Source organism: Bombus terrestris, chromosome 2 (assembly GCF_910591885.1).
Source record: "Bombus terrestris chromosome 2, iyBomTerr1.2, whole genome shotgun sequence".
In the NCBI taxonomy this organism is placed as follows: Eukaryota; Metazoa; Arthropoda; class Insecta; order Hymenoptera; family Apidae; genus Bombus; species Bombus terrestris.
In genome coordinates this window covers 12,463,595-12,484,610 of record NC_063270.1, presented here as the reverse complement: position 1 = coordinate 12,484,610, position 21,016 = coordinate 12,463,595, and the positions used below count along the sequence as shown (strand labels likewise).

The following is a 21,016-nucleotide window of genomic DNA, read 5'->3' as shown; positions in this document are numbered from 1 at the left end:
AGCTTGAAATAAATTACTGGTACGTTTATCATATAATATTTACAACTTTCAAACGTTGTTGGAGGCACATCTACAATATACTTGTCGGACAAAGGTAAAGGTAAGAAATATATCGGTATTGTAAAAAATATTCAAAACTTATATTTTAAGTCGTCTTCGTGAAAATTCTCGATAAAGAATTGTACAAGACGCTTAATCATACTCTAAGTATCGCAAAGGTAAGATGCGAGGGGAAAGAAGGTGTGGTATATAATACAATCACTAATCATTTTCGTGTTTCAAAAATATTGTAGCTCTTTCTAAACAGTACTTTCACGCACATTCGCTCTTACACTCTGATTATTAAAATCAACAAGATAATTAAATCTCATACCAATTATACAGGTTTATAATTTTGAACACAATTTAATAATTGTTCTAGCTAAAGCTTCTAAAAGTGTTCAGTATTAAATACATTAAACACATTTGATTCCATTCCTTCTTCTTGCGTTTATAAATTGCGCATCGATGTTAATAGTAGTTTGTCGTTCTACCATAACATCTTTTATTTTATATTTAACAAGCAAATTATATGATCTGCTTGTACGTCCAAATTAAATTGGAAGTCAATGATTTTAATTTCGAATATGTATATATCGAAAAATATACACACATCTCCATCATCCTTTTTATTAGCTCACAAAATGATAACCGTTCGTGCGCAAAAGGAACACCGTTTTCAAATATATTTTTCTCGCTTTGTGATTTAGGGTGGTTATGTATTTATTACATATTTATTAGGTATTATGAAAAAATAAATTTATTATCCCACATTTTTTATATTCCGGCAGTAAGCAAAATTAATCGAAACGCTTCGTAATTCGATTTTTAGATAAAACAATATTGTAATCGTTTATCGTTTTAATTGTTGGCAAATAATTAAAATTGTTAAGCAATTACGCCGGCAAATAAAAAAAATGTATCTATATAGACCACCCCATTCACGGCGATGAATGGACGTCAACTTATATACAAAGGTTTATAGGATTAATATACTTCCATAATTTATGCTTACTCTGTACACGCGCTTTTTCAAATCCCTACGAATGAATATATTTACAGAATTTGGCGGTTTGTTAAAATATTTAAAAATTGGTGCGATCAATGCGATCGCGGCACGCTATTTATCTGTTGAATATGATTTTGGTCGTCGATAATAACGCGACTTGTAATAATGGAAGAAGTTCTGATTAGTTTCACACTAATTTGTTTTTCATCAAAAATAATACAGATCTACTCAAAAATCCGCCTATAGATCTCTATGAAATTATTATCTGTTCACTGGCATTTTCATTCTCTTCAACATAATTTATGTCTATAGTGCACATGTGTGTTGGATAATATTACCATTGCGTATCTTCTTTAGACTTTAGTTTAATGTCTTTTTTTAAATATAAGCGTGAATATTCATCTTGGTAATTAGTACATTGCGTGTTCAACTTGTTAGATTTTTGTATATTACTACTAATTGGTGAATTACTTGGTGAATACTTCATTTCTTGTAATTCTTGCAGTTCTTTTAACGACCTCATCACCATTTGAACATCTTTTTCTTGCTCCGTTGGCTGCACCGCACTGCCTATTGGATCATCCAAAATAAGTCCAATATCTTTTCGTTTGTCTGATATTCCTCTTGATGATGCATCGTCATTAAAAATTTGACTTAAATAATTAGTAGCAGCAATTGTTTCTTCATTTTGTCTCTGTTCCTGTTCTTCTTTCGTAAGTGATGGCTGTTGCTGCTGTTGTTGTATAGGCACTACATCCGAATTAACATATCCTACCTGTTTATCTAATACCTTTTGATCCTTTTTCCTCTTTTTAACATCATGCGATTTATGTTTACTTTCTGCACATCGCTCCCGCCTTTTGTCCTTCCTCTCAGTCTTATTAGCCAAATCAATATCTTTATCTTCTAACCTTTTATTATTTTTTATGTCAGTGTTCTCATGGAGCAGTCTGTGTTTTAAAGATACCGCTTTCGAAAGTGAAGATGCTTGATTCGATGCGGAATAATTAGAATGCTGTGACTGTGCACATGAATATGAAGCTTCCTGTCTGTGTACGGAATGATGTCCACTTTGAGGCACTTCATTTGTATTTGGAAGAACATTCGAAGTTTCAGGATAAGCAGTAATAGAAACTACATCCTTTTTATTTTCACTTATCTTCGTAGATGGCTTGTGAAAATCATTAACCGGCGTAATAGAAAGAGAACTATTAACTAGGTCCATCAAATTAATCTTTTCTACGTGACTTTTAACCGGCTTTTGAGCCATTAGCTGAGCTGTAGGCACAACAGAAATTTTACCTACACTGGAATTATTAGCTGTCGCTGTTGAGTTCTCGTGATACTGCCCCGAACTACCAGTATCTTTATTCTTATCTTTATTTTTTATACTATGTTGTTTTTTTTCTATACTATCACTTGATTTTGTAGTTCCTTGTTTTACATAACTAGTAGAATTTTCTATTACGTTTTGAATTTTAGATGCATTTGCTGAGACCTTTTCTTGTGAAGAAGCGGCATTTATACTTGATGATTCAACTCTTGTAGAGCTGTACACCACATTTTCTGAAGAATTAGTAGTATTACCATTGCCAACTTCTTTCAGTTTTTTTGTTTTCTTTTTCGTGCTAGAAACAAATCATTTTGTTACAGCATGTAGATTTTCTAAAAGAAACACGTCCCAACTTTTTATAATGCTACTTACGTAGGTTCAGCTTCATCAACAAACTTCAGCAATGCCTGTGCTGTCATGTATCCAGGTGGCCATAATGGTAACACTTGGCGAACCATAAAAGATACAACATAAGTATACATACTTAATTTCCTTGGTCTTAAAACATTGTAACAATGACTTTTTATACTTGCAATCTCAGATACAAGTTTTCTGTAAAAAGAAAAAAGCAGAAATTTGATATATAACTTTCTATAATATTAGGCTATGCCTGCACTAGTGACAATTTGTCATGTGACAGTTTTGTCGTTTACGAAAAGGTTATTCGTTTATATGGACATGCACGTATTTGACGACACAACTGCATGACGACATTTTTGTTGTTAGAGGGAGAAGAAATTGAACTTTTAATCGATACGGGTGAGGACGACAATTTGTCGATAGTCCGCGCGAAGCTTAACGCAAATAAAATTCTCTGAAAATTTACTTTGCTTCTTCAGTCCAAGGAAATTCTTTCTTAGGAATTTTCGGTTTATCTATATCCTCACATATATCCTCATCGTCGGAACTTTCAACATCTTCAGGTGACCCTTCTACTTCCCTGAAATAGATATATCAGTTATCAATAAAGAAAAATGGAAGAATTGTAAAGAAATTGATAATACGGCAATGATGAAAGAATGATGATCAGCATTTGTTGTGATAAAATACCGTGATCTGAAAATGTTCTGTGTAAGAACATATTATGTGAAATCCTAGATAAAAAAATGTACAAGGCAGTGTACATGTGACCACTAAATCAAATTTCAGTAAACTTAAAATTTTATTGTGTCATAAAAAGAATAATGCTTATGATAAATTAAACACTGATACTGATGATAAGCCCCGCCTTTTCGCTATCTCAATAAAAACAATAAACAAATTTTTTCAATTTTTATAATATAGAGATTATTTTCAAAAATATGAAATATTGAGATAGCATGTGTGTATATATATATATATATGTATATATATATATATATATGTATGTATCTAAGCATGAGTAAAGTATAGGGGCAACTAGAAAGATCAAAGAAAAAGAAGATAATTGGAAGGTGAAAATAGAAAAGGTTTCCTCTTATGAGGGACACCTTACCAACAGTACTGATATATATCCCAGTATAAATGAGAACTAAGAAATAAAAAATTTTTGTAAGTTCCCATCCAAAATTACGTTGGCGCTTAATTTATACTTTAAAATTACAAATATGGTATAATTTCTAATTTTCTCTTTACGGATTTATTTCTTTATTGATTATAAAAAATGTTTAAAAGGAATACTTACTTCCCTTCAGCAACTTTTTTACACTCATCTACATATTTGCATGTCACAGATGGCATTATTTCGTCGATTACTGTTTTTAACCTATACCAATATTAATGAAAATCATTATTAAATAAAATACAATAACTGTTAAACAAATTATAAAAACTATGTAAGTTAAGTTTCTAATAACGTATAATGCTACCTTTGTATAAGATCTCTAGCTTTGTAATCGAGATCCTGCACAAATAATTTCTTTGCTCTATTTTGAAGTGCTGCTTTACTACATGGTAAAAATCGTGCAAGATGCCCGTACGTTTCTGGCCTCAAGCTTGGAGGCGAAAGCGCCCTCAATCCTTTCTCTAAACTGAAATAAACATTCTGAGGTTTATTTTTCCAAAATATAAACTATTATATTGTAATTACTTACCTTAACAATAATGTATTTACTGTTGCATTGAAAAATTTAGTTTTTCCTTCTTTACTGTTTTCGGCACATGCCTTCAAGTTATTAACTATTTCTACAACATTTTCTGGAAGAGAATCAGGTAATGGTGCTTCTTCTTTATCGATATCATCACATTCAGATTCAGTACCTATACAACGAGATTTGCCAGAATCTGTTGTGTCTCTACTTGATTCATCTTCAACTCTTGCAGCATTTACTACACTCTCTATTGCATCATCAATGTTACTATCCTTACCACCTAATTTTTTTAATTCTAACTTTTTGCTATCAAAACCATTAGTATTCGAGGTCTTTTTTTCACATTTTTTTATATCAAACTTTTTATCCGAAGTATTTTTAGTTTTTTGTGTATCTACTTTATCAGATTTCTTTTTGTCTTCTTGATCTTCTGAAACTAAAATTTTTGTTACTGTAATTTTTATATCATAATGATATTGTAATTATGTTACAAATATTATGTAAGTACATTACCTTCAGCATCTGTAGTTTCTCCTTTCTCTTTCCGTCTGTTTAAGGTGTCTCCATCTTGTTGAAAATTTTGCTGATCTTGGGAATTCTGTTGCTTTTTCTTTTTTTTAATAATATTTTCATGAGTTTGTTTTTTCTCCCCATTTTCGTCTATCTTCTGTTTCTAAAAGAATAACAAAAATACTTTAATATAGAATAATAGTGAAATAAATAATATTATATCATAATTCCAATTACTTTTCTTGGTTGATCACCAGTAATATCTTCAGTATCATCCTCATCCGATGAACTAAGATTTCGTTTTTCTGATCTTTTAGGACTATCCACATCTTCTGTATCCTCTTCACTACTTTCACTGCTTTCTTCATCATTGCTCTGATTATTGTTATTATTATTATGAACTAATACATGTCTATCAGCTGATTTAAATTCAAGAGGTCCACAATTGATATAAAAGCCTCCATGTGCTGTAGTCATCTCTTCTGGTACAATTTCATCATACTAAAATGATTAAATGATATACAAATATTATAAAATGTACATTAAACAACATGATAATATTTAATATATTACATACTGCATCAGTATTATCAATAAAAGAATCATTTTCATCATATCCAGCTCCCAAATCCACATAATCCTCATATTTATGTCTTTTTTTGCCCATGGTAGAAGTTCCCTGTAAGGATCAAAAAATGTTCATTATTCTTTCAATAATGAATAAATTCTCATACATTCGATGTCATAAATTTTTTAAAAATTACGTTTCACATACATATTTTGCTTCAAATCGTCTTGCCATGTCTCGTAGTTTATCATCATCGTCATCGTCATCAAAAGACAGTCCATTGGTTGCATTTTCATCTCCTCGTTTTAATTCCTTCCTACGTTTTTTCTGTAAAATAAAATAATTTATTTATTTAATGCGAATAAGATGAACTATTCGTGGATGTTATTCGCGCGCTAACTCTTAACGCATGGATAAATCGTGGCTCATTTCAATTTCGTCGCGCGCTTTCACTATTTTAACAAACATTAAAGAATGGTTTACTTTGCGCACGCGTTCATCAATGACATTCATAACAAGCAGATTTCGATGCATAAAATTCAAATATTGAAATGGATCATGTAGGTAAATTAATGTTTTGCAATTTGTTTATTAATAAATATTTAAACAAAGAGCCATACCGTTGATAAAATATTGATAAAATATAGTAGATTTAGAATGAATATTAAGAAACGTAAGTACGAAAAGGAAGGATAAATTGATTCAAAAGAGGGCATAAACCGTCCATTCATACTAGGAGCACATACTACGTGTAGAATGTCACTGTTGCTCTTTCTTTTGAAACGCGCAGCTCCCTGTTATCTTCTGCTCTCCTAGTACTAGAGACGCTACAACCAGTGATTGATCCCAAAAAAAAAATACATTTATCGGTAAATTCTAACTAAATGCATTAAATTATAAACAATATTTCAAATAAATTGTATCGAACAAATATAATTATGTAAGTTTCAAAAAAATTTAGCATTAAAAGATTTGAAACATAGCACATGATAAATATATGTTTAAATTTATGTAATTTTATTATTAATATTTATGTATTACTTCATTTCTATACAATAATGATTCTATCTTATATGTAATATTACGTTACATTGTCAAATAAATAACAATGATCTTCTGAAAAAATCTTTTTTCAATGCATACAAGATTTAATTAATTTTTATAATATTTGTACCAACAAAAATGCAAATTTTAAAACAATTTTTTTATAATTTTGAATCTAAAGCTATATAAAAATGAGTCACTAACTTTCGGCTTCAGTACAAATCTGATCAAATAGGTTATAACCATAAATCGTTGAAAGTTAACACAAAGTAATAGATATATTAAAATAACATACATTTTGTGAATTCAAAACAGGATAGTGTTTTACTTCTCTCGAATAATACAAGTGCTTTATACTCTAATGAATGTAAGAAGAATAAAATGTTAAAATATGTAAGATATATAATATAAATAACATTATAATTGATATAATATAAAATAAAATAACGAAAGAAAAGAAAAGAAGATCGAATAACACTATTGCACAATATTCATATAATGCGAATCAATGTGTTCTAACTGTTTTAAGCCGAAAGTCACGAGTTGTCTACGATACATCGATCATAAAACTAATAATGATATACTCTACATAGATGCATAAGATCACTGAGATAAGATACAGACTAAACTATTACGTACACATAAAAAAAAAGCTATTAATGAAAGTATCATGCTTAGTAAAACAAAATAAACACGTCCCGAAGTAATGTGAACGGCTGTTTCAATGAATTCACGATACTGAATAGTATTCGATTGTATCCTAATATTTCTCTAATTTGTTACATATGCATATGAAAAAATGATTACCATAAAAACAAGTATTAAACGATTATTCATAACTTTAAAATGAAACATTGAACAGACATTGTTTCCATGTTAGCATACGTTAACGCGGACATCCACCGGCAATGCGTTCTGACGTTTCTATTCGATGGCTTCGAATTGATCACATCTTTTTCTACCAGTTTAGACATAATATTCGTATATCCTCTTTAGTAGAAGATGTATGCGAATAAGAATAGCGCACATATTGTGGGACTGTCGGAGCTCACGCGGTAGCCACGACATGACAATTCACTTGAGTAACGGATACAAGTACTCTGCGTTTCATGCAGCCTGAAAATGGGCGATTCCATTGGCATTTTTGCAGTTTCTTGTCAAACTGAGTACGTGAAACGAAATCATAACCGGTGTCTGAGGTAAAACTAAATGTGTTGGTAAACTTGACCGTATGGATAGGCATAGTGGGCTTTATTTTCCCTTGGACAGATAAACGGAGTGAAAGGAAGAACTGACCTCGGCTGCTTTGAGGAGTTGTGCATAGTTGAACTCAGGACATGCCTTCTCGTTCGACTCTGGCAGGGTAAGTGTAAAGCGGAAGGAGGGCGCGAGCTGTTTGCCCTTTTCCCCTTTTTTCTCCTTTTTCGCGACGTAGCCCAAGGACTCCGGTAACTCCAAGGTCTGCAAAGGTACCCTTTTAGCTTCTGACATTCCTACATTTGCACCGAACTTAACGCGGATTACGGAAACACTGCGAACACTGCGGTAACAACATGGTCCTTTCTCTTAAACACCGCATCGACACCGCCACTCGCACGTCGCCATCTTCGGCTCGACTGTTTTTAGAGTGCGCTGTTGATGCCGCCGCCACACCGTGAATTTCACGCATGCGTCTCATAATGCAAATAATCTCAAACAGCGTTTCCATTCAATAATCGCGATACTTTACATGGAAACAAGTCCGATTATTTCGATAAATTATTGGAGATTATCAAATTAATTAATTGCTTTAACATCACGTTATACATTAATATTGTATATGTATATGAATTTTATTGAAATAAAAAGTAATTCAATTCATTTCCTGATTATAAATAATATCCTAGTAATTGAAATAAAGTTACAGCGATTTAATTTGTATACGTCATTTATTAAGAACTTTCGCTAACAACTTTTACAAGTTGTCACCACGTCTATACAATTCATCGATCTAAAAATCATGTTTACTATAATATAATAACCCTATCTTGTGTACAATAAACATTTCGTTTTACTATTTATACTCCAATGCCTGCAATGGTAAAACATGTCAGTTGTGCCAATCATAAAATGTTCACATAAAATAAGAATGATTAAGTTCTATAAAATACGCAGTCTGTATAAAATATAAGAAGCATTTTACATAAACGCTAAATATGTTCTCGGTCACTTATTTAACTAGAAGTATTTGGATTATTTCCAAAATTTTCTTGTTTCTTTGCAATCTTAATTTCCGAAAATTGTTGACCTAAAATTTTCATCACTTCAGCATGTTTTATGTTACGTTCTTTTTTTACAGAATTATAGTTTTCTTTAACATAAAGCGCAAACGCCGAAAGTTCTCTTTTCGGAGTTTGCATTTGTACAGTCCCAGATTTTGTTGTCTTGTTTAATAATAATTCGAATTTTCCATAGCAATGACCACATCGTTTTTTTTCGATATCCAAAGATTTGGAATGTCTACCAATACTGTAATAAAGTTCAAAATAATTCAAACATATATATATATATATATATATCTTCGAAACTTATAATTAGATAAGTTATATATGTATATGTTATCAATCTTATACAATGCATTTTACCTGTATCCACAGCCTATACATTTATATGTAAATTTTGTTTTAATTTCGTAATCATGACACCTTTTTATCGGAGGTAATTCAGGAAATATTTTCATAGCTTTATTGGCCCTATAAAGTAATTAATTAAATTAATATTTTAGTGAATATGTGAATAATTAATTATTATAATATACCATTTTGTCCAAAATGGACCATGTCCATCAGAAACCCCATTTATCAACCATGCAGCTGCATGACACATTTCATGAATTAAGGTATCTCTAAGTCTGTCTGGAGTATCTAAAATCTATGTATGAAAATTTATTTAATTAATACGTATCTCAGAAATTTCTTAAAAAACATATAATTATACCTTTGTTGCCAAAACTATTCGTGAAGATCTTACTATACCACCAAGTGTTCTCACTGATTTTTTGTTATAACAAAAACCAGCAGTTCCTCTCATACGAACATTCCACTCTATTGACATGTCTTTTGGTAACTCATTATCAAATACTTTTTCATTATATAATTTATACAAATAATTGCACAAATCTTCTTTGTTATTTTTATAATCTAATCTGTATTTCTTAGCATCTGGATGTACATTAGCAAGAGAAACACTTTGAGCCAAAGATGCCAGGAAGCTGGTACATCTTTCATACTTTGAATTATCAGAAATTAATTTGCTTTGAGTGTTTAATTTAAATAATTGCTGTCTAGCTTTAGTAGAAGCTATAAAAATATTTTTCATATTATATACATCATACATAACATATTATGTAAATAACGTGAATATACGTTACTTTTCTTAATTGTAGATTTTGGTGGTACATCATCACCAGGATCAAATTCACTAGTGCTTGAGCCTTCACTTTCATCATTACTGAATGACAATTTTCTTCTTATGTTAAATATTTGATTATCATTGTGTATATTACCTTCATCTTCAGTATCTGAATCACATATTGCAAGAACTCTAAAAATACAATGTTACAGTTATAAAAATTTTATTTTTATAGATATTTACTCTAAAAGTATAATCGTTTAGTACCGCCGTGCAATTGCTGGAACTGTCAGTTTTGATTGTGTACTATTTTTTGATACCCTTGGATTCGTCAATGCAGTATAGTACAAACTTTCACATCCACTTTCTGATGATGTATCATCTTTAATAAAGCTATCTCTCCTCTTCGTATTCTTCCACACATCCTTTTTTGTTGATGAATTTCGTAATTTCAAATCGTTTAAAGCTATTGAATTAAAAATAATTAAAACTGTCTTTTTATCCATCTTTTTAAAATAAACATAAAATTTAGTTTCATAAAAAGCATAGTATAATTACTTACATGGGTTAAAACCGTCATCTGAATCTGGTATGTAAAATCTTTCCCTCTTTGTAATCTTTCTGTAACAGTTGGTATTTATAAATATTAATTAGTAGATTATTATTAATTAATTATATATTATGATACTATAGTTTTTACTATAACACTTGCAAAGTACCTATCAGTTTGAACTGCTCTACTTTTTGTTTTGATTATTTGTTTACGTGGTTCAGAGTTTGGAAACAATACATCGGCTTTATTGCGCCAAGATTTGCCATATAATTTATCTAATATATCTGCACAATCCATGATATCTATATTTCGTGGTACATTCATTGTAGAATTCGTTGGAGTTGACACATTATTATCAATATGACTCTTTTTTAATGTAGGGAGCTCAAGATCATTATGTTTTGCTCTTTGGACAAATTCATTTATTGTATTCTGACGCGGTACTGTATGGTAAGATGTTTTGTTATAATCTGGGTTTGTAGTTTTACTTTCTCTTACAGGAAACTGATGTATCCTTCCTCTATTATTTGGAGTTTCATAATTCATCTCTAATCTTTCCAGACTACTATTACCAGAACTTATATCATTTGTATTAGTAAGAGGCACAATACCAGGTGAACTGTCACTTTGGGAATCACTTTGTGAATTAGCCATGAGCCATTGTGAAATCTGTTTTTTCTTCCTTTCTGATAGTTCAGTATATGTTGGAACTTGATCTTCTTTTGCACATGTTTTACTCAAAAATTTACTAACATGGGTTTTATAAGGATTTGTTAGATTCACCTGAGAGCCTTGAATAATATCAGTCTCAGAATCTATTGGACTTTCATCAATAACTATATTGTTTGCTTTTAACTTATTTTTTGGTGAAATAGCTGGATGTATGACATTGTCATCTATCTCCTCATCCAGCGCAACATTTTTCTCTTTTCTAATTTTTGGTGATTCATATATTAGTCGTGAAGATTTTATATTTTTTAGAATATTTTTAGTATCTTCTCGTGAAAGTTTCTTCTTAAAATCAATGCAGTTCCTATTCGTAGCAGATACAGTTTTAAATGATCGAGCAATACTATCAGAATTCTTAGAATTATTAACATCATTATTAATAGTATCGCCATGAGATTTGACATTTGTATCTGCCATGCTTTTAACAATGTTTTCTGTAGTAGAACTGACATAAGTGCTACTAGTTTTATTAGAAGATATAGAAGGTATATCTTCTTTGATATACTCAATACTGGAAGATTCATCAGATGTATATAATATCTCATTGCTTTTTGGAATATCTTCTCTTTCTTTATAATTACTAACAAACTGCAATTTTTCATTTATCTTACATGTTTTGAAATACTTTTTATCTGTAGTCTCTGAAAACTCAGAATCTGAAGAATCTAGAATATAAATCTTATTGTCTGTTGGAATATGTTTATTGGATGCAACTTTTGATGTAGAAGCATACTTAGAAACAGAACAAGTTGAATTAGAGCTAGAATCACTTATTACTATTATATCTTCATCATCACTTACTTCTTGCGAATGAGATATAGTAGAATCTTGTGACAACTTCAAATGAAAGTTTTGTGAACTACAATGAGATTCTTCCATTTCTTTATCAGATTGTAGTTTCATATTATCATATTTAATATATTTTTCATTCTGTTTTTTCGAATTTTGCATCATAAGATATTCCATCCCTTACTAAAATTAATATACGGGCTTATAAGAAGTATCACATTAAGAAATATATTTAACGTTTAAACATTACAAAATATGTTTACTCACCATAATTAATTATGCTTTGTTAACAATAATATTAAAATATTAAAATAATATTCTCTTAAAATAATATTCCAGACCCTAGTAGATATTTTACTATCGTTTCGTATTTCATTTAAAATGCACCCATATATAAATAAAGGGCACGCATGTAAACAAAAACAAGTACAACACAAAACAATAAAATCATCACACGCACATGACGAAAGTAAGAAAATGTTATATTAAAACAGTTACATTAAAACTTGTATTACATCATAATGTAGGAAATCACGTTGCATTTTTGCATAAATTATGTTATAATAACTTTGAAAGTCAAAGTTATAAGGCCAGTGGCCAGTACTATTTGAACGAGACCGTTAAAATTTGGAATCAGTATATGCAGCTAGTTACATTACAAAAGAACTAGAAAGTTACTAGGATCTATATTGATAACATTACAATGTCGATAAATTATTATATGAGATAATTTGTATATGGTATAATCACTTTTCACTCTATATTACGATTTATTTACTTATCTATTTTCCTAAAGAAAATGTTATATTTTTATAATGTCACTTTCTTTCAAATTTAACAGATGGAAAATTACAAAAATTTTTACATGATTATTACAATTATCAATCAATAGAAAATCTATCGTCCGTGATATACGAAATTACTTTTTCGAACGTTCCAACAAAAATAAAGAAACATACGTTTTTCTCCTTAATGATTCATGAACCTTACACGAAGAACAGCGACGTTTCTCAAACCATTAAATTTCAGTTTGACGGATTTAATTTTTATACATTCAATCGCACGAAAACGAAAGAAAAATACAATACCAAGGAAAATCTTTGGAATAGAAATGGAAATGTATTAAGTACTTATAACGAACAAATAATAAGAACATAAAATAATGACGATTAAATTTTTCCTATTGATTTATCGCAATTGTTAGTAAGTAGACTTATTTATAAAATTGTAGCTAAGTAGCGATTGATTTCTATGCAGTGTATGACGTTTATCGATTCAAAAACCAATACCATTATCGCGTGTGCAGTGAATAGGTATTACCAGATATCATAATAGACATTTGATGAATATGTAAAAATATTTTACGAAGAAATACAGTCTGAAATGTTCTTGAAACTAGAAATGAAAATTGAATCTTTCAGTTCTCCAGAAAGATGTTTTATTACAACTTTCGGAACAGATATGTTCGATGAAATTAATTTTGTAAGTAATTTGCCATTTATTATCGTATCCTTGAAGCGAACGAAATTGATCAAGAAATACCATTTCTTTGCCGAGAAAAGATTTAGCGTCAATCAAAATGTTAATCCGAGAGTGTTTTCGCGATTTTCGAGCGTTAGTTTAATGGCTCAGAATTACACCATACTAATGGTGTGCTTGTTACAATCAGAAGTGTGATCAAATAGTATAGAGATCTTGTTGAAAATGGAGTGATCCATAATCATAATTTATCATAGCCGTTTGAAATTTCTCTTTGAGTACTTTAACAATTTTACGTTTGTCTCTCCTCATTATGGCGTGTTATATTCGAAACTTATTGATAATCGTTCATTATATCAAAGATAGTAATCGAATACGTGACTAAAATTAAACTTGATTAGATTTTAATCGAAGTTGGAAAGTGTTGTTTCTAACTTTTGCAAATATATATCGCGAAATTCACTACAAGTTTTAAGTTTCAACAATTTCAAAAGAAATAATTAATTTAACTGTCGGGTATCGAGGAAAATTTGTTAAAGGAAAGCGGATCAATACCTTCGATAAGTATTAATAACTACTAAGGAAAGTTGATTGAATTGGCTCTCATTAACATGTAATAATATAGTTGCATTAATAGAAGGTGGACAGTGAAAACTTTGTAGGAACAAAAGATTAAAATTCATCAATAAGTACAGTCATATATACATGTTTTATACCTCAGATTTTATACAAATTCGTTTCTTTATTTTCGGTATTCGATTATACAAAATTTCAATGTCGCCAAACGTATCGTCGAATATTTTTCGAAGATTTTCATCAAGATGAAACTTCTTCTTGATGTTCGACTGTAAACCTCTCTGATCCTGGAAATGTTAACAATGAAGTTGCGAAAACTTTTAAGCTTGGCGATCCGTTCGACCGTATATTTTCCATCCTTATGACGAAAAGATACCGATGAAGATCTTTTTCGTTAGTTCGCTCGAAAAGACTTTCCATGTTTTGCATGGTTAAAAAGCTCTTGGGATTTTTGAAGTAAGGATAAGGGAAGCAAGCTCTATTTTAGATGATAGATAAGTGAATACAATTGATTTCTTTTTTCAAAGTCTTAAAATTGCCAGACTATCCCTGTAAATGCGTTTCAAATAAAAAAAGGGAGAAAACTCGAACTTCTAAAATATATTAAAAGAAAGGAAAATATCCTAGACTACGTTATACGTATAAACTAGGAATTGGAGTCGAATAGATTTTGAAATTACTAACAATTATATAAAGCGACATTTAATATGGTAATATATGCCGGCTACAATCTAATGGGATGTTTACACGTGTAACAGATTCACAATGAATGCATTGATAATGTTGTGTTTCATGGTTTGGAAAAAAGCTGCTATTGATCCTATATATTTGTCCGTACGTGACAGCACAAAAGTCTGACAAAATACCGAGGGTCACCAAAAGTCATATCAATATCATGTTAGAAATGGAATACAATCCGCAGCATTTTTCGACATTCGACATTTTTAGATAACGTAATCGTATTCTACGTGTGTACAATTTAATAACTTGTCTATAGTTTTGTCCTCTTGAAGCCTCTGAAGTTTTGTCCTTTTTATCGTTTGGAAATTATCTTCCGCCTATAAATTTCAACTGTTCGTATCAACGATTCTTAAGCTGGAACATCAATTTTTATTCCAGTCTCGCTATCGTAAATATATTTGAAAGCTACATTTGGTCGACCACACTTACCTTACACTCGATCAATCTTTCTTAAACGTTCCCACACAAACTTCAAAGTACTTTTCAATATCTTCAATCGATCCTAGCAAACACGTAAATTCCGATTTTCCGTTACTTGCTAATGTGCATGGATGCGGGAAATTCGTAACATATGAGCCATTTTCCTTGACAAGATAAGCCAGGGATTAATACTTTGGAAGGATGATCTTAAAGGGTTACAACGAACGAAGCTTGCGCAATAATATCACAAAGTTCTTAACTTTTTTTATTTGAAATTATCATTGACTTTTCTGTGCGCTATTCCTTAAATATATACTGTTCTTCCAAAATACGATGATCAGATGTGCGTTTCATTCGAGAGAGTCTCGTCTTCGTCAGACACTTGATATTTGAGACGTCTACTTTTCGCGTGTATTAGGATAGATGATCTTTTTGTCTGTTGCAAATATCGCGAAGCACCGATTTCGTTAGTGTCTTTGTCTGCTATCAAAGAATAGTTCGCAGGTACGTTATTCGTTCGCTTTTCATCCTCTCCATCGTCTGGCTGTAATTGAGCTACCTCGTGCGGCTTGTTTTCCACAGGATCCGAAGCGCTGTACCTACATATATGTCGGGAACAACAATTTCTGCGAGCGTGAATTGGTTTACAAAGTTTTACGGTATAAAGCGTAATCGTAGTTCGTACGGCAAACAATTCACCAAGCACAAAAATGGGTGTAAAACTAACGACAAGCAAGGGAGATGCTTTTAACAAGCATTAATCAAATTTGACTTACATCCCATGTCGTTGGCTATTTACGCTTCTTTCTCGAAACACCTGAGATGCTTGACTAGGCCTGACACCACAAATTGTACTGGAATCTCTCATGCTACTCAGGCCAACTCTGCTAATGGATGGATTACTAGGGGAGCATCGACATGTTTCCTTAAAAGCATTCCGATATTTCGCGCTCATCACATTATACAGGATGGGATTGATGGTGGTGCTGAAGTAGTAAAGGCAACCAGTGAGCGGATACACCCATTGGTTTATGTCATCATACGTCGAATCTTCGTACACGTATAGTAATCGTTGAATGTGAAATGGCGCCCAACAGATGAAAAATGTGATCACTACGGCACCTGTAGAACCAAGTCGAAGCACGATTTCTATCCACCTTGATGTTTACTGATACTACCTGATACCTCTTTCTCCTTCTCTTTTCCTCTTCCCAATATAATAACTATAAATAAATATTAATACCTTACAACGAACCGCGAAAGATGTAGCAATGTTTATGAACGAAAATCACCGGCCAAAAATCTAAGTGCATTCCTGTTGGTTCCCTAATTTTAATGTCGCTTTATGAACGAGCGAAAGAATTGTAATATAATGGAATCAAGAGCGAAAACAACCTGTTAGGTTTAGAGATTAAAACTATTCAAATCTATTAAACAAATATTAAACTCTATTAAAACTAGCTGATAAGCTAACGGAAGCTCGTGCAAGTTAAATGCATATATTTTACTATCTTCAACGTTTTAATATGATGACGAGAAATATTTTGAAAATTTTTAAGTGGATAGAAAAACACACGTTTAACTCTAAAGCTAGTTAAAAAGCAATTTCGATAACATGGGATTCATCGAAAGTCTATAAAACTGTTCCTCTGTAAAAAAAAGAAGAAAGAAATGAGAAATATGTCTTATCATGTTCTTCTCCTTCAAACGAATTAAATAGAAAGATCAGGAAGAGGGTAAATAAACGAGGTAATGAAATTTTCAACTCGCAAGTTACAACTCGCAAGAATGTTAGTACTTTCGACCTTTGTAACGTGTTATCGACAAGGTGAAAATTGTCTCGTGCTATGATGATCTCGCGTTGTCGAGAAACTTTGACATCCACGTCGGCTTCCTCATCAATCTCTGAACACGTTCCTTGATAGGATATCATCTATACGGAATAATGGCTGTCTTCATAGGTAAATCAGTTCGTTCTATATATTTACACGCGCGACAAAGGTATACGAAGTTGATTAACGTATTTACGAGGGGCGTATTAACATTTCGTAGGAACAAAGGACGGGATGATGTTTATTTAAAATAGAACATTTACTCAGCATCCGTGTGATGGTTTTCCGTGACTGGGCTTGTTTGGTTTCACCATGAACGTATCCCTCGACGTTTTGCGCGAGGGTATCACTTTGTATTCGTAACCCTATCCTCACGTAAAGCACCGCGATAAACACCATGGGTATGAGAAAGAAGAAGATACAGCTAAGCTGGTAAAGAGGAAAATTTGGCATGTTTTCCTTCAGCATCGCGCAAATCGCGGATTCTTCCGAGTTTCGTTTCGAGTCTGGAAATCAAAACCAAGCGATATTTTCAACGAGAGAAAGTAACCATTTAAGAGAAGAATAAATAGAAAGAACAAAATTTCGCGTATTTAATTACTTGTATCAGCAAATTCGTATGGAAAATGAACGATACGAAAATTAATGAAACGCGCACAAAATACATGTACATGTCGAAAAGTGCTTTTGACTCGAATTTCTTGCTCTCATTTGCTCGATTGACATTTCCGATTTTCCAAACCGTTCATCAGTTTATTGATTACATTTTCGGTTCATGAACGCATGAATACAGTTTACAGAGTGTACGTTGAGTAAATATCTATCCTGACATCGTATCAATAATATATGGTAAAATTGCGTTAATACGATTTGTAATTCAAATGTAAAATCGATACCTTTTCAAATATCTACTTGTTTAAATCTTTAAAGCACTCCTAGAAAATGCTGAAATTTCTGGTAGCAACTTTACAAGCGGTATAGTAAAGCCTGCGAAAGCCACAAAGAATGCAGAATAACAAATAGCTTTGCAAGAACTCACTTTGTGGGTACTCAACGTAATCTATATCAATGTAAGCAGCGAATGGCATAGCAAAAATCAAAGATATCAACCATGCACCAAATATAGATCGTATAGAACGCTTCAGACCACTTCCATAATGACGAAGAGGATGATAAATTGCCAAATATCTTTCTACTGAGAATGCCACTATAGTTAGTACCGACACGTAAGAGGACCTTTAAAAAGAAAATTCTTGTAGTTGCTTTAAAACAAGACTTTTTTACGTCATCTCGTATAACGTTCAAAGTATGCTATTCTTTGACTGGTGCTATGTCGACTCACGTTTCGGAGACGTACGCTCTCAGTTTACATATGCCTAGCCCCCATTGCCATGGATATTGTTGCCAAAATACGCTCAATTCGAAGGGTAAACCTGAAAATCAATTGGAAAATTCGTGCTTACCCTCGTACTGTAATTGTTTTCATAGGGATTCGTGCTTTTCTTTGATTACACGCCCCGTTTCCGAAATTGCCATGTTGCAAAATGAAGATAAAATCGTGAAGTAAATATCCTTTATATCGAGTTTATTCGTTCAATTTCCTTTCATGATCGACCTATTTACGAATAATTGAAAGTTTCACAACTTAAGAACACGGGATGCTACGAACTGCTGATTCAATAATGCGATAATTTAAATGAAAAACATTTTCCAACAAAGTCTATTTCTTTTCTTTTCACGATTTTACCCATGAAATTCCTTTCCGAAATACGTTAGTTTATACAATTGCAATGATTCGAATTCAATTGCCGCTTTAGTTCGATCAATAAAAAAAAAGAGACAAGAGAATACAAAATTATAAAACAGTGACATCGGACGAAAATCAAAGATCAGTGAACGTAAATTAATTGTAAGGCTACTTGCGATGCAAATTAATTTATTCAGGGGAATCGCGATTCAGCACCAGATACAAATGAAATCGTAACGAATAACGAATGGAATCGTAAGTGGAACCTTTAATCACAGCAAGGAACATCGAACAACCCATTAACCGACAATTAACATCTAATACGTGACTATTTTGCAAATATCGCCTCGCAACCGGCAATAATACATAAAACTCTTGTTAAATAGACTTTCTAATTTATACTGCATGCTGGCAAAGACATTGTACATCAGAGATTCCGACGACTAAAAAATTTTTAACTACATAATTTTCTCGAAGTTCTAATTGTTTCTATTTTCTTATTTTTAATACAATTCTAGTAGATAACAAATGTGATCAAATGTCAATAAAATGTAACTTATGACTGCAAGTATAGGGATTGAATAGTATGTCAAGTATAAATGTATATTACATAGATACATATACCTCTTATCTTACATTACGTATATCAGTCTCCATTTCCACCGGAAATATATAATACGCGAGCATAATTTTTCATCAATGAATCATGAATCACATTTGTCTCGACTAGTTATGAATTAATCACAACTAATGGATTCGATAAGTTATCTACACGTGGGTCGAGCTGCAATGGCACTGCACGTAATCAACGGTAATCACGACTATCGTAAAACAATTAAAAACAGACAATTTCTAACGTTTTTAATACCATGTTAAAATACTTCTCAATCGTAAAATTATACACAATTTGTATGTCTAATTAAGTTTCTAATTAAAGTATCATTTCGTCCGAATATTTCTTTAAACTAATTCGCTTTGATTCGATTTGCAGTTATCGCAAATTATATTCGATTATACTTACGAATCGGCATTAACTGCGATGAATAAAGTATCAAAAAAAAAAAAAAAAAAAAAATATAGAAAAAACAACGAGTAACGAACATTTTTTAAACTTACCCAATATTAAAAACAGCAGATCGGATACCGCCAAATTGAACAAGTAATAATTCGTCGGTGTCTGCATGGTCGGATTCCTCCATATAACGATGCAAGTGATCACATTTCCAACAAATCCAGTTACGAAGATGATAACGTACGTAAGGGTAACAGGCACGACCAACGTTAAAGATAAATATTTGGGACCGCGTATTTTTTCCAAGTATTCCAATTCGTCGCTAATGTTCTCGTAAAACGAATACTTATCCGACACATCCATCGTTCACGAATCTTAATCACCGTTTGTCATAAAAATAAATCACTTTTCCCTCAGTTCCCTTTTAAGTCACGCAACAATAATCGTTCTCCCTCACTTCGAAAACAATTAATAGTCTTCTCATAAATGACAGATATTTGCTTCATAGAAATCCCTTCGGTATTCGTCGGCAAAGGATAAATTCATCTGTTGCTCGAATCTCGACAGTTCCAGCCGAAATCAATGACGTGTGGAAAACGATAATAACGCTGACGCCTCCCTCCCCTATGCGAGGGATGATCTTAAAAGCGCACCGTTCGCCAGATCGTGAACGAGTGACGTCTCTCGAGTTGCTCACCTTTGCACTACGCGCCCATCTACTACGCACCCAACACTCCACTTTAACCCCCGCAAACCAGTCCGCGTCGTAACTCGACCAATAAAATCACGCGCATCTCGTCAAATCAACGATTCAAAATATTTAACGACAATTTTATCGTTCTGATTACCGAGAGAAATTTCTGCTCGCGCATACGCATATTTCACGAGTTGTAACACCTGCGAAAACTTACTTCTCCCTTAGACGCGTCTTAATATTTTCGCAAACAGGACCAGGAGGGCATAGCATAAAACGAGATTTAATACCGTGATAAATTGAACTACGCGACAACACGATAAACGGTCGCGCGATTTAACGCGAAAAATGAAGTTCTTTCGAATGTTTCGCTCTGTCCGCTTCGTCTGTTCCGTATAATTCGATATACTCTCAACATTTAGCCGCTCGATCGTTCCACGTCAGAAGTTAGAGCAAATAAAAACGATACAACGCTGTCGTTC

General features: G+C 32.1%; 3 protein-coding genes across 5 annotated transcripts; all 3 read right to left on the bottom strand.

The window, feature by feature from the left end:
• Nucleotides 1–118: 118 nt before the first annotated feature.
• LOC100649564 (ubinuclein-1) lies at nt 119–8,213 on the bottom strand. Of its 2 annotated transcripts, XM_048412751.1 has the most exons (12): nt 7,869–8,213; nt 5,736–5,855; nt 5,538–5,639; nt 5,198–5,461; nt 4,964–5,123; nt 4,454–4,886; nt 4,229–4,390; nt 4,045–4,125; nt 3,856–3,891; nt 3,208–3,321; nt 2,754–2,933; nt 119–2,676 (listed from the first exon to the last, which is right to left on the bottom strand). In XM_048412751.1, exons 1-12 carry the CDS (start codon nt 8,061–8,063, stop codon nt 1,383–1,385), a joined length of 3,141 nt encoding a protein of 1,046 aa, XP_048268708.1. In that variant the 5' UTR covers nt 8,064–8,213; the 3' UTR covers nt 119–1,382. The 2 variants fall into 2 exon arrangements, with proteins under 2 accessions (XP_048268708.1, XP_012174543.3); XM_012319153.3 differs by lacking the exon at nt 3,856–3,891 and having other exon boundaries at nt 7,869–8,212.
• A 268-nt stretch (nt 8,214–8,481) lies between these two features.
• Nucleotides 8,482–15,582, bottom strand: LOC100649440 (germ cell nuclear acidic protein). 2 transcript variants are annotated; one of them, XM_048412170.1, is made up of 10 exons: nt 15,259–15,582; nt 12,301–15,183; nt 10,682–12,216; nt 10,525–10,583; nt 10,230–10,428; nt 9,982–10,154; nt 9,549–9,910; nt 9,370–9,482; nt 9,197–9,304; nt 8,482–9,080 (listed from the first exon to the last, which is right to left on the bottom strand). In XM_048412170.1, exons 3-10 carry the CDS (start codon nt 12,208–12,210, stop codon nt 8,786–8,788), a joined length of 2,838 nt encoding a protein of 945 aa, XP_048268127.1. In that variant the 5' UTR covers nt 12,211–12,216; nt 12,301–15,183; nt 15,259–15,582; the 3' UTR covers nt 8,482–8,785. The 2 variants fall into 2 exon arrangements, with proteins under 2 accessions (XP_048268127.1, XP_003393784.1); XM_003393736.4 differs by having other exon boundaries at nt 12,301–15,146.
• A 692-nt stretch (nt 15,583–16,274) lies between these two features.
• On the bottom strand, nt 16,275–20,532 carry LOC125384621 (neuropeptides capa receptor-like). Its single transcript, XM_048412207.1, has 4 exons — nt 19,945–20,532; nt 18,424–18,514; nt 18,121–18,317; nt 16,275–17,587 (listed from the first exon to the last, which is right to left on the bottom strand). The coding sequence occupies exons 1-4, from the start codon at nt 20,201–20,203 to the stop codon at nt 17,274–17,276; spliced, it is 861 nt and encodes a 286-aa protein (XP_048268164.1). The 5' UTR covers nt 20,204–20,532; the 3' UTR covers nt 16,275–17,273.
• Between the last annotated feature and the right edge of the window lie 484 nt (nt 20,533–21,016).